Below are 14,617 nucleotides of genomic sequence, written 5' to 3' on the forward strand. Positions count from 1 at the left end.
GTTGGAAATGACCTTTTCTTCTATGCTCTTCATTCTCAGAAGTGATGACAAACATTTTTTGTAAATTTGCTGGTAATGTTTTACTTTTAGCCTTAAACATGACACGTAACGTCTGTAACTTTACTAGCTCCTGTAATTTCAATAAACCGGAATTAATAAATAATATGTTAGTGTGTTCTAAGTAATCTACTTTATGAATAATCCTTATGGCTCTTTTCTGTAGTTGATACAGAGAAAGTTGCGATGCACAAGGAATACAATTTGAAACATCATTATACAACTAGACATGCTGAGGAGTATGCAAAATACCAGGGAGATGAGAGAGTGAACCGGGTTGCAAATTTTAAAACCAGTCTACTGAGGCAACAAGATTTCGTCAAGAAAGCAAGCGAAAAGAGCGATGCAGCAGTCAAAGCTAGCTACATGGTGAGTGAGATGGTTGCTACGGCGGGAAAGCCATTCAAAGAAGGTGAATTCATTAAAAAGTGCATGATAGATTTTTTTTAAGAAATCTTTTTTTGCGGCCCAGCCTCACCCAGTTTCTGCATCCAGTGGCCCCCAGGTAAATTGAGTTTGAGACCCCTGATCTAAGCCATACATCACCAAGTCCAATGCAAAGCGTGGGATGCAGTGGTGTAAAGCACATCGCTACTGGACTCTATAGCTGTTGAGACGCCTTCTCTGGACTGATGAATCACGCTTTTCCATCTGGTAATCTGATTGACGAGTCTGGGTTTGGAGGTTGCCAGGAGAACGCTACATTTTGGACTACATTGTGCCGAGTGGGGTTGTTTTTCAGGAGTTGGGCTTGGCCCCTTAGTTCCAGTGAAAGGAACCTTGAATGATCAAGGATACCAAAACGTTTTGAACAATTCCATGCTCCCAACCTTGTGGGAACAGTTTGGAGCGGGCCCCTTCCTCTTCCAACATGACTGTGCACCAGTGCACAAAGCAAGCTCCATAAAGACATGGATGACGGAGTCTGGTGTGGATGCACTTGACTGGCCTGCACAGAGTCCTGACCTGAACCCGATAGAACAACTTTGGGATGAATGAAACAGAGACTTACAGCCAGGCCTTCTCGACCAACATCAGTGTGTGACCTCACCAATGCGCTTTTGAAAGAGTGGTGGAAAATGTATGTAAACACACTCCGCAACCTTGTGGACAGCCTTCCCAGAAGAGTTGAAGCTGTAATAGCTGCAAAAGGTGGACCGACATCATATTGAACCCTATGGGTTAGGAATGGGATGGCACTTCAAGTTCATATGTGAGTCAAGGCAGGTGGCCAAATACTTTTGGCAATATAGTGTAAGTGAGGAAACTGTGATTGGTGGCAAATTCTGTTTAAAAATAAACCCTGACTGGACTTATATAAAACCAAGATCATTTGCATATATTGCAGCCATGAATTCTCTTATTGCAGCCAAACAAGTTTGGAATGGCATCTGAAATCCAAACACGTGTTTGAGGCAGCCACTAGCGAGGACATTATTACTGCATGGACAAAAGGCAGGACACGACAAACAACGCTGGTCAACAAAAGTACCACAGATAGGTTAAGCAATGGTTTTGTAGCAACTGCGATTAATTATGATTAATCCAAATACAAAAGTGTGATTAATCCAATGATTCTCAAAATGTGCTATGTCAGTATTATGCTTCAAACCCTGCTCGAAAAGCTGTGTACTGCAAAACATGCCCATTGTAGCCATTAATTCTAACTGCCTCGTTTTGATTTAAAAAATATATATGTTTTGTAGGTCAAAGTGTTTTATGTATTGTGCTCCTGGGTTAATGTTGCTAATCAATTCGAATGTATTGTTATTTAGTGAGTTTGTTTTTTAATTGTATTTTTCAGCATCAAATGGTGCAAGTCGGTCATGTTTATTGTTGAAATAATGATTACAATTGTTGTTGTTTTTTTTAATTTCAGGCAATTAATTAAATATTTTCTGTTACCGACAAAAACAATGTTAATAAGGTTATTATTTGCTATGAGTTGATATCTTTCTTTTGTTATTTATAGACAAATGATACGGCAGAGAGCGGGGGGGCTAAATGTTTTCTTCTCCCTAGGAGGTCGTAACAGAAAATAATTGGGAAGCACTGGATTATTCTGATTTATTTTTTTAAACTTATTTGACAGCAATAACCTATCTTTTCACAGCTTTTTGATAAACTGTATGGACCCAAAGACAAAATCGCATTCTTTAAAATTTAGTTTTCATTGACAACTGGTAAATTTAGTCTATAAGCCTATAATATTTTTAACTGCTCAACAGTCCTGCTTCATATTTTATATTCATATTTTTAACTGCTAAACATCCTGCTTCGCTGAACAGCATTGTCCTAAAATTAGCATCAAAGGTCCTCCTGTTGTTTGCCAACTCGCTAACTACCTTTGAGACACTTGCTTTTCCAGTGGGATCACTGGTGTGCTTGAGTGACAGGAAGAAAAGCTCTGAGAGAGGAATCATTTGATTACAGGATTGCTGTAAAACCAGCAAACCAACCTAGGTTTTGTGTGGCCCTAAACAAGATTGCGTGTGTGGCCCCATTTTGGTCTTTAATATTACTTATTTATCATTATCAGTATACTCATGAAGGTCCCCCACCCTGCCCTAAACCTAATCAAGCTTTTGAACCAGTGGCATCATTATTCTTAAAGCTCCTTAAATTATTTGGTGTTGTTTTGTTCTTTTTTTAAAAATTATTATTAATTTTTTTGGTTGTTGTTTTTTTTACAAAATAGTGCTGGAAAATTTAATATAAAGTAGCCAGAATGTGAGTTTTAGAAATCATACAACCTGTTTCCCTTGTGTGTTTCCTTTTAGTGTAACACAGAGATTAGTTGATTTATGTAGGATTATCATTAATGGATAATATTAATCATAATTATACAGCATTATTTTGATTGTTATTATTTGTAGTGCATCTATGAATGAATGAATTGAATGCATGAATGTATTTATTTCGGCAGACAGACATATATAGCAACACTTCATCACTCTTTGTAATTTGACAGACATGCAACGGCACCCACCGAAAAGGGATACGGGACAAAAGCAAAAATGCTTATCCATGTCCCGCCCCTAATTTACAATCAGTTTATATGTTGGTTATATTTGTTGTTTATATAGTCCAAGTTTCAACAGCAGATTTGATGGATACATGACCATTTCAGAACAAGTATAACATATGATAATGGATGATAATGACAAGTCAGTATACATACACCAATATGGGTATCTTTCATCTTCTGAAGCCTTGTCTGGTGTGTTATGTCCCTTATCCCACAGTGAGTTCTTTTGCACCTGTGTCCCACAGTTGAGATAGTCCAAACAACTTGTCATGTTTTTGATAGTTTCCCAACAACACATTTCTTACCGCAAGGTTGAACACTCTTAGGCTAGAAGACAGTTTAATTTCTCCGCTCACATTATCCAACGGTTTCACCCCCGCTATAGATAACGTTTGAGCCTTGAATGTGGAATTCATCATGTTATGTTTGAATTTCAGAGTTCATGTGGACCATCTCTGAGTGAAAACAGACTCTGTATATTTGCAGGTAGAGCCCTTTGTGAGGCCATACACATAACTCCAAGGCTACTGTATTGGATTATATCATGTAGTTTAAGAAAATTACTCATTATGAACAGATCATTGGTATGAGCTCTATATGGGGCATAATGTATCATTCTAATTGCCTTTTTCTGGAGCTTAAATAGCGGTTCAATAGTGTCCCTGTAGGTGTGCCCCCAAACTTCAGCGCAATACTGTAAATGCGGCAATAAAAGAGCTAAGTACATCGTTCTAAGTGAATTTTGATTTAGTAATTTTTGCATTTTCCACAAAATGGAGACACCCTTAGCCAATTTAGACTGTACTGCTTTCACATGTGGCTTCCAAGTCATCTATGGGAGGGTTAAGCCTCCCTGTCTATAAAAACTAGTGACACCTCTGTTTCAGATTTTAATCAAGGTTTCTTGAATGCACCACAGTTATGAGCAATGAGATGCAACTTAAATATAACATTTATTATTTGTACATTTTCTTTAACACAGGGGAGTCCAAAATGTGGCCTGCGGGCCATTTGCGGCACGCAGCTACTTTTATATTGGCCTGCAGCACATTTTAAAAATACTATTACTAAAAAAAAAAAAACATAAAAAAAGTGGAATAAAAGAGAAAACAGGTTAAATGTAACAAGAAAATGTAGCAATATTGACACTAGTAACACAAAGCTGCCACGCAGGCAGGTAAATGCGTTATAACACTGGCTTTGCTCAAAAAATAATAAAAACTAATAATGGATGGATGGATCTGAAAATAAACTAGAGATTTAAGTGTTGAAAGTACAAATAATATATATTGATATAGGACTTATTTTTAACCTTTTTTGAGTGGGGGCCAATTGAGTCTCCAAGATTTTGAGTCAGATTTTTGTTTTTGTTTTTAAGTACCAGTGGAGTGGGAAAACAAGTTAACTGGCTTATTTGTGTTTCATTGTATTAGTGTTGTCCCAATACCAATATTTTGGTACCGGTACCAAAATGATTCTGATTCTTTTCAGCACTTTTCTAAGTAAAGGGGACCACAAAAAATTGCATTATTGGCTTTATTTTAACAAAAAATCTTAGGGTACATTAAACACATGTTTTTTATTGCAATGTTGTCCTTAAATAAAATAGTGAACATACAAGACAACTTGTCTTTTAGTAGTAAGTAAACAAACAAAGGCTCCTAATATAGCTGCTGACGTATGCAGTAACATATTGTGTCATTTATCATTCTATTATTTTGTCAAAATTATTAAAGACAAGTGGTACAAAATAAATTATTAATCTACTTGTTCATTTGCTGTTAATATCTGCTTATTTTCTCTTTTAACATGTTCTATCTACACTTCTGTTAAAATGTAATAATCATTTATTCTTTTATTGTTGGGATGCTTTACATTAGTTTAGGATGATACCACAAATTTGGGTATCAATCCAATACCAAGTCGTTACAGGATCATACATTGGTCATATTCAAAGTCCTCGTGTGTCCAGGGACATATTTCCTGAGTTTATACATAAAAAATAAAAAAATAAAAAAGATGTTGTGATACCAAAAAATATCGATATAATCAGAGTAGTATCAACTACATACGCTCCTGTACTTGGTATCATTACAGTGGATGTTAGGTGTAGATCCACCAATGCCGTTTGTTTACATTGTGACGCCGGTGAGCTACGGTGTGTAGTGAAGCATGTTTAGCTATTCCTCGTCCTGCAGGGATGATACTTGTAAGAAACTTACTTTATTTGTCACCATGGAGGCGAGGATTAGTGATTTAGAAGTAGCTAAAACACTGCTGACTTGTGGATGGACTTTAGCCACTAGCGAGCTAGCCATGTCTTAAAGCACCTCTTCCTGAGGGCGTTTCAGTGTTATAACTTCACCTTTATCGTTAGTTTTTAAACCAAAATGTGTCTTTCTCCCTTTTCTGTCTACACGCTGTGTCTGCTTGTAAGTACTCTGTGTGTGTGCGCTGCCGAACATGCTCCTCTGCTCGTAAACCAGCAAAGACACAATGTGACGACGAAGGGGGTGCAGAGGGGTGGGGGACCGGTACTTTTTAGAGGGGGTATAGTACAGAATATGATTCATTAGTATCGCGGTACTATACTATGACCCGTATACCGTGCAACCCTGCTGTGTATCCATTAAACCATGTCCATTAGTATTTGTGAAAACACTGTTAAAAATGCCACAAATTCAGTCAGCTACTTTGAATATTGTGCTCTGAATACCTTCGGCTATTTTCGGAGATTTCATTTAATTTATTTTCATTTTTTCATTTTCATTTATTTATTTATTTCAGGCAATCACATAAAAAAGTACAAGGTTGACAACACATAATAGTATAAATTAATATAGTACAAAAGGTAATGTATAGTATGTAATGCATTGACATCACAGTGGTAAAGCTTCTGCACTCTGACCTTCGTATCAGATCAGTCATACTGGAAATACGCAAAATTTGGAAAGAGATGTCATTCATAATCTTTATGTAAGACAAGAACACTTGGCTTTTTTTTTCATTCAATATCGTAAATAAATAGCCAACAATTGATTCAACAGATCGGGGGTCCTCTGTTGCGCTCATTATACTCTCTTCTAAAAACATCCAGAAACTGCTCCAATTACAGTACATGTCGTGACCTGAAAATTAAATTAATTAAATTAGTCAAAATTGTATTAATTATATTAAGTTATTATATGAGTGATATTGTTATTATAAGTGCTAACGCAGACGGACTATTTTAGCGGCGCATTACTAGCCGTGAGCTAATGCTAGCTTACGCTGCTATTGTTGACACACTGAGCCGGCGGCTGCTTCTGCATCGTCTCAAACTTGCTAAAAGTAAATTCTAGAATAATTCATGCCGCTCTCACTTGGTAGAAGACAATGTGGCCATGGACCGACAAGCTGAGATGGCGAAATAGACACAAAAAGACGCTTCCTGCAGGAACTTTTTTTAACCCTTCGTGAGGATTGCTATTGAATGTTTATTTAAACAGAATTATGTGAGCGTCCCGTCAGTCTGTATCCCAATGAGAGTGGAAATAGTACAGTAAGTGTTTGTTTTATGATGGTTAGTTATGGTTAGTTTGTATGTTTAGCACCTAGCAATGCTGCAGATGCTATAGTGTCACAATGAAGCTGCATCCATCACTCAGCTTCTAAAACTTATTACTCGTCCTCTCTGTGTTCGGGCTGAAAAATATCAGGTCCTGGTTAATAATTTCCCCAAAAGTAATAGTTGTTGGCTTTCACAAAGTCTGCTTGATTAGCATTGTTGTTGATAGGGAAGCGCTCTTTAGTTCCAAGAACGACGTCAGGCGATCACGTTTTCTTTATTATCTCTCAAAATGGCTCGGGAATCTCCGTGGGATTGATACTATTTTGATCATATCTATTTATTCGCAAACTTTGGAAGTATTTTGGTATCATAAATCAGACATATATGATATTAGCTTCAATATAGAGACAACTTGTTTTTCTACTCTACTGGTACGTTAAATGTCATTGTTCAAAAAATAATCATGACTCAAAAACAATGTTGTTATGAATCATTTACCCTTTCAAGGCTCCAATTACTTCACATCAAACATTCCACTTGAACATTTTTGGGGGGAAATATTGCATATTTTATGTTTCTGCCAATTAAAACTGTGTTTTCTTTGACAAAAAGGGCATACAACATTAAAAATGATTAGGATATGAATATTTTTTTTAGATCTGAAGTTGATCTTAGCATTGTAAATGACTTCTTTTTAACACTTTAAGGATTGAGACTAGGGATGTCCGATAATAGCTTTTTGCCGATATCCGATATTCTGATATTGTCCAAATCTTTAATTACTGATACCGATATCAACCGATACCGTTATCAACCGATACTGATGTATACAGTCGTGGAATTAACACATTATTATGCCTAATTTGGACAACCATGTATGGTGAAGATAAGGTACTTTTTTTTTAAATTAATAAAATAAAATAAAATAAATAAATTAAAAACATTTTGTTGAATAAAAAAGAAAGTAAAATAATATTTAAAAAAAACAGTTACATAGAAACTAGTAATTAATGAAAATTTGTAAAATTAACTGTTAAAGGTTAGTACTATTAGTGGACCAGCAGCACGCACAATCATGTGTGCTTACGGACTGTATCCCTTGCAGACTGTATTGATATATATTGATATATAATGTAGGAACCAGAATATTAGTAACAGAAAGAAACAACCCTTTTGTGTGAATGAGTGTGAATGGGGGAGGGAGGTTTTTTGGGTTGGTGCACTAATTGTAAGTGTATCTTGTGTTTTTTATGTTGATTTAATAAAAAATAAAAAACTTACAATTTAAAAAACGATACCGATAATTTCCAATATTACATTGTAAAGATATTATCGGACATCTCTAATTGAGACCCTATTGGGTCCTTGGGACCTTAAACATTCACTAAAATTGTGAGGAGCCCTAATGGTTACAATAAATATTGTATTGGTTTTGAAATGTAAAAATATCAAAATGACCCCCGCATGCTTTCATTTTTTTATTGTGTGGCCCTCAGTAGAAAAAGTTTGGTCATCTGCTCTGTCATCATGTTTCTCAAATGTGTGTGAATGCATACATTTGAGCTTTGACGAAGTTATGGCGTTTGTGTCGAATGAACAGTGAAGTATTCCAAGCTGGGTTTCTGCTACCAGGAGGAATGAACCATTCTACATTTTTACAAAAGGGGTGTAGTTAGTGTTACATATTACTAATTTGATTCAAACAACCTTATATTTGAAAGTAACCCTGCACAACAGCATAGAGCAGGGGTGTCAAACTCGGTTTCATTGGGGGCCACATTGCAGTTATGGCTGCCCTCGGAGGGCCACTTGTAACAGTGACTAAAATATACATTTTAAATTGCTTCATTGCACAATTATTTACTGTTATGTAATTTTATGTACACTGTAAGAAAAATATGTAGATTTTAGAGTAAAGTTTAGCTGCCGAAATTTTACCATAAAATATACAATGTTTTTTGCAATGTATACTGTAAATGTAAATGGGAAAACAGTACCATTGTTTACTGTAAAATCTACGTTCGTTGTTTTTACGGTGTATTACTGTAAATAGAAAAACAATATTACACATTTTTTGTTTTTGTGTTTTTACGGTAAAATTTTGGCAACTGAGCTAATAGTTTTTTACCGAAAAATATTTTTTACATTGTACAATTTGATGGATAAGTTGCTTCAAAATCATGAGTCGAGCAGATATTTAAGTACTTATTTTGATGTTTGGAATGTGCGATAATATAATATCTGTTGCAATATTAGATTAAATTCAAAATATGAAATTGCATACAGTACATGTACTTTTTTTCTGTCAAAATAGAAAGTTGACTACAATTTAGAAACAAATAGACGCATGGTAATTCCAAGCCTTTGCGGGCCACATAAATCGAGGTGGCGAGCCAGATATGGCCCCTGGGTTTTGAGTTTGACATGGGTTTATGTGACGTGTCGGCTCTGTGTGAATCTTTATATACACCTAATATAATATCACCTGTCTTTTTCCAGGGAAAAAAAAGGCAACATGGTATATTCATGCTTTTTCCATACAGTTTCTATCTGTTCATTCACATTCACACACTAGGGCCAATTTAGTGTTGCCCATTAACCTATCCCCAGGTGCATGTTTTTGGAGGTGGGAGGAAGCCAGAGTACTCAGAGGGAACCCACGCAGTCGCGGCTCCACACAGAAAGACCCAGAGCCTGGGGACCGAACCCAGGACCTTCTTATTGTGAGGCACAGGCACTAACCCCTGTGACACTGTGCTGCCCCCAATGAAATATTTAAAATGTAAAACTCCTCCTTACCTCGTCGCCATGTGCAGAGTCTGCCCAGGGTGGCGTGGCTTCACTCTGGCAGTGGTGGTAGAAGGAGTAGAAGTAGGTAGGTGACCCGTACTGAGCGTGCAGGTCTGCCGTGGCGATGGCAGGGGCCACCCACTGGTGGTCTGTGAACAACGCCACCAGGGTCTTTCGTCTTGTTTCCGCATTGTCACGGTCGGCCCAGTCAGTGTACATGAACCTTCAAAACATGACACGTTTGTCAGTCAGCCAGTCAATGTGTAAAGCATTGTCTCTCATCATGTAAACCAATATTTACGTGACATGAATTATGGCCGTATCACACCTGTATGAGCAAACTACAGGGCAGGGGTCCTCATTAAGCATAAGTATTCATTTGGCCCGCCAAACATCACCCAAAGTCAGGTTGGATATGATAACCTTCACCATTCTTATTTATATTCGTATTTTACAAATATTTTGTATATGTTTACTTTTCTTTTTCTTTGTTATTACAAAATTATGTTATTGGTGATGAGTTCCTTAACCATTTGAACTGATAAAGTACCATTTTCCAGGTTACTGGGAATAGATACTGGTACTAATTTTTTTTGTACAAAACCCAAAACCAGTGAAGTTGGCACGATGTGTAAATCGTAAATAGAAACAGAATACAATGATTCGTTCAATCCTTTTCAACCTATATTCAATTGAATAGACTGCAAAGAAAAGATACTTAACGATCGAACTGAGAAACGCTGTTCTTTTTTGCAAATATTAGCTCATTTTGGAATTTGATGCCTGCAACGTGTTTCTAAAAAGCTGGCCCAAGTGGCAAAAAAGACTGAGAAAGTTGAGAAATGCTCATCAAACACTTATTTGGAACATCCCACAGGTGAACAGGCTAATTGGGAACAGGTGGGTGCCATGATTGGGTATAAAAGCAGCTTCCATGAAATGCTTAGTCATTCACAAACAAGGACGGGGCGAGGGTCACCACTTTGTGGACAAATGCGTGAGCAAATTGTCGAACAGTTTAACAACAACATTTCTCAACGAGCTGTTGCAAGGAATTTAGGGATTTCACCATCTACGGTCCGTAATATCATCAAAAGGTTCAAAGAATCTGGAAAAAGCACTGCACGTAAGCGGCAAGACCCAAAACCAACATTGAATGCCCGTGATCTTCGATCCCTCAGGCGGTACTGTAACGCGCAATGTCTTTTTCATGGACGCCCCTGCTTATTTCAGCAAGACAATGCCAAGCCACGAGTTACAACAGCGTGGCTTCGTAGTAAAAGAGTGCGGGTACTAGACTGGCCTGCCTGTAGTCCAGACCTGTCTCCTATTGAAAATGTGTGGCGCATTATGAAGCCTAAAATACCGCAAACAAAACCCCGGACTGTTGAACAACTTAAGCTGTACATCAAGCAAGAATGGGAAAGAGCTCCACCTGAAAAGCTTCAAAAATTGGTCTCCTCAGTTCCCAAATGTTTACTGAGTGTTGTTAAAAGGAAAGGCCATGTAACACAGTGGTAAAAAATACCCCTGTGCCAACTTTTTTGCAATGTGTTGCTGCCATTAAATTCTAAGTTAATGATAATTTGCCAAAAAAAAATAAGTATTTCAGTTGGAACATTAAATATCTTGTCTTTGCAGTCTATTCAATTGAATATAAGTTGAAAAGGATTTGCAAATCATTGTATTCTGTTTTGATTTACGAATTACACAACGTGCCAACTTTACTGGTTTTGGGTTTTGTACATTTGTGTGTGTTAATACATGTTAATTGTTTAATAATAAAATCAAATTCTTAATGTAATTTTTTTTTTAAATGAGCTGATGATAGAATAGAGTAGAATACAGAGTATAATTTGCATGTATTCAGCAGATACAGCATGCAGTTGCAATTCCAGATTTCGTCTTAAGTTTTACCCTACAAAGTGTTTATACTGTAAGTATTATACTTATTACACACTTGCTATTTGATTGTAAAATGCATTTTAGTTGTGGCTTTCATTACCAATTTTGGAGGTGTCGAAATTGCCATGGAAAATCGCTAATGGTAATCAGTAGCATGTATAAGGCAAAACCAATATAGCACTGAGCCAGTGGGGCCTTACTTCACATTCAAGCATTTTCTATCATGCACGCTTGCTTTGTTGGCATTGTCAATTGTAAATTACCAAGAGGCAGTTTGGCTGAGTCCGCTGTGAGTGCTGCTTGAGTGATTATTTCCTTGCCAAATGTTTAAGCCGATCTTAATTGTGCAACCTGGCGGTATGGAAATACGGCACTGTTTGATTTTACATAAGTTGACACTAGTAATACCGACAGAATTCGGCCGGTGCCAATAAAAGTTTCAATTTCGGTAGCCATCCCTGCCTGTTATTAAAGTCTGTAAGAAGGATTGACTTGAAATTTCCCACACAGTTCATTGTGTTCTAGAAAACTTCCAGGTGTTTTGTTCAATCGCCAGAAGATTTTGTACACACTTTAGGGGACTGACAAGCACAGGTGTGCCAAATCTGAGTAAGATTGGTTGGAAAACATGTCTGCCGTCTTTATAAGACTTTGCCACTAACTCATTGAGAATTTGTCTAATGATTATATAAATGTAAGAATATTTGTATTAATGTATTCTAGCATGTTTTCCGAAGCATTTTGAGCTCAACCCACAGGTGGCATCATGAAATGGGGTGAGCTCAATTTTAGTTTGCGCATGATATAGCTGTGATGTCACACATTTGTCATACTACGGAAGTTAGTTTTGTTGTACTTGTACAATGACACTAAAGTCCTTTGTTTTTCCTATTTTTGTGTCTTTATTACAAAAGACACTGAATTTATGTAACTGATTTTTTTGAGTTTGAATTTTCTGAACTTAATTTTTTTTAAATCAAATTATGCTGACAATTGTATTGAATAAACATTTTTGAGCGACATTTGTGTGTTTAAAAATGTAGTTTGTTAAAGTTTTAAAATTCAGTGTGTAAAAATCCAGAGAGAAAACAATCTGTGCAGAATAATCCAATGCAGGAATGTTGTTTAAAATCATAAAACTCCCTTCTGGTAAATTAAGACTGAAGCAATCAATGCTGTGACTCAGAACCAGCCAATGAGGTCTCAAGTTTGAAGTCATGTGACATGGGTCTTGCATAGCAGCAAAAAAAGCAGTTTATGAATTTAAAAAAAAACTTATATTCTAACAAACTGAATTTTTAAACACACAAAATGTGCTGAGAAATGTGTTTTCAATGAAATTGTCAGCATAATTTGATGTAAAAAAAAAAAAAGAGTTCACAAAATTTGAAAGTAAGTTTAGTGTCAAAAAAAGCTTCCATGATAGTGACACAAATCAACCTCCATTCAGACAAGAGGGAATTAAGTGCTATTCTATCACCAGTTGCCTGGCGACCTGACTGACTAACACTCGTGCTAAAAAAAGATTTTACAAGCTATTTGGAAGGCGGTGCTACAAAGCTGTTTTCCCATTTTTTAAATCAATATGCTAAGCTCGGAAAACACATAGATAATTAAATAGCTCCTTAAATAAAATAACAATACAAATAACAATAAAATAGCCCCCTTCATACTTAGCATAATATAATAATCACTACATAATGTGTCATTCAGACAATAGCTGTGTTTTTTTCTCTCCTGTGGTAAGTAAGTCTATAATGCTGTAGAAGCTGCACACTGACTACTCTAAAATACACTATATTGCCAAAAGTATTTGGCCACCCATCCAAATGATCAGAGTCAGGTGTCCTAATCACTTGGCAAGCACTTAGGCATGGAGACTGTTTCTACAAGCATTTGCTCATAAATATTCCAAAGTCAACTGTCGGCTTTATTATAGGAAAATGGAAGAGTTTGGGAACAACAGCAACTCAGCCACGAAGCGTAGGATGCAGTGGTGTAAAGCACGTCGCCACTGGACTCTAGAGCAGTGGAGACACGTTCTCTGGAGTGACAAATCACGCTTTTCCATCTGGCAATCTGATGGACCAGTCTGGGTTTGGAGGTTGCCAGGAGAACGGTACATTTCGTACTGCATTGTGCCGAGTGTGAAATTTGGTGGAGGAGAAATTATGGTGTGGGGTAGTTTTTTAGGAGTTGAGTTTTGCCCCCTAGTTCCAGTGAAAGGAACTTTGAATGCTCCAGGATACCAAAACGTTTTGAACAATTCCATGCTCCCAACCTTGTGGGAACAGTTTGGAGTGGGCCCCTTCCTCTTCCAACATGACTGTGCACCAGTGCACAAAGCAAGGTCCATAAAAACATGGATGACAGAGTCTGGTGTGGATGCACTTGACTGGCCTGCACAGAGTCCTGACCTGAACCCGACATAACACCTTTGGGATGAATTAGAACGGAGACTGAGAGCCAGGCCTTCTCGACCAACATCAGTGTGTGACCTCACCAATGCGCTTTTGGAAGAATGGTGGAAAATTCCTATAAACACACTCCACAACCTTGTGGACAGCCTTCCCAGAAGAGTTGAAGCTGTAATAGCTGCAAAGGGTAGACCGACATCATATTGAACCTTATGGGTTAGGAATGGGATGGCACTTCAAGTTCATATGTGAGTCAAGGCAGGTGGCCAAATACTTTTGGCAATATAGTGTATATCAAAGTTTCACTTCCATCATATTGCTCCTTTAAAAGATATACTGTCGTAAAAAAAGGCAAACATGCTTACCTTATACTCTCTCTCAGAGTGTCGCGGCCTTCTGGGTATCCATACAGACTGTCCACAAAGTCTGACACAGCAAAGTCAAAGTCTTCCGCCGTGACTCCGTCCTCAGAGTCCACGATGCCCTCCACGAACTTCACCCCCTCGCCCTGGTTGACCCCCAGCATCACGTCGTAATTGAGGAACTCTCCCTGCTCCATCAGGATCTGCGGGTCGTCCGGTATCACGTCTCCGTCTATCACCGGCGCAAACGCCGTGTGGTACTTGGCGGGAGAGACGTGCTGCTCCACCAGTTCGCGGTAGCTGCGGCCCTGGAGGCAGGCCACCAGCTGAGTGCTGTCATCGATGCCGCAGCCCACCCTCTCGCCCAGCTGTCGGGCGTACTTGCTGGGCTGGTAGTTGACGGCCCAACTGGCTAAAGCGCTGCCGCTTTGGATGATGGCTCTGTGGAACAAATCTGACACGCACATCGAAACAGATTAGAAATATTTATCAGGTATCTTTAATATTA

General features: G+C 37.8%; 1 protein-coding gene across 1 annotated transcript in view; it reads right to left on the minus strand.

The window, feature by feature from the left end:
* The window catches only part of LOC133664512 (neuroligin-4, X-linked-like), a 126,459-nt gene that overhangs the window by 80,484 nt on the left and 31,358 nt on the right, over nt 1-14,617 (minus strand). The window contains exons 6-7 of the mRNA XM_062069199.1: nt 14,113-14,563; nt 9,435-9,648 (exon numbers count right to left, since the gene is read on the minus strand). Coding sequence (XP_061925183.1) covers nt 9,435-9,648; nt 14,113-14,563 — 665 coding nt within the window. The remainder of the gene's footprint in view (nt 1-9,434; nt 9,649-14,112; nt 14,564-14,617) is intronic.

Source organism: Entelurus aequoreus, linkage group LG14 (assembly GCF_033978785.1).
Source record: "Entelurus aequoreus isolate RoL-2023_Sb linkage group LG14, RoL_Eaeq_v1.1, whole genome shotgun sequence".
NCBI classification, from domain to species: Eukaryota; Metazoa; Chordata; class Actinopteri; order Syngnathiformes; family Syngnathidae; genus Entelurus; species Entelurus aequoreus.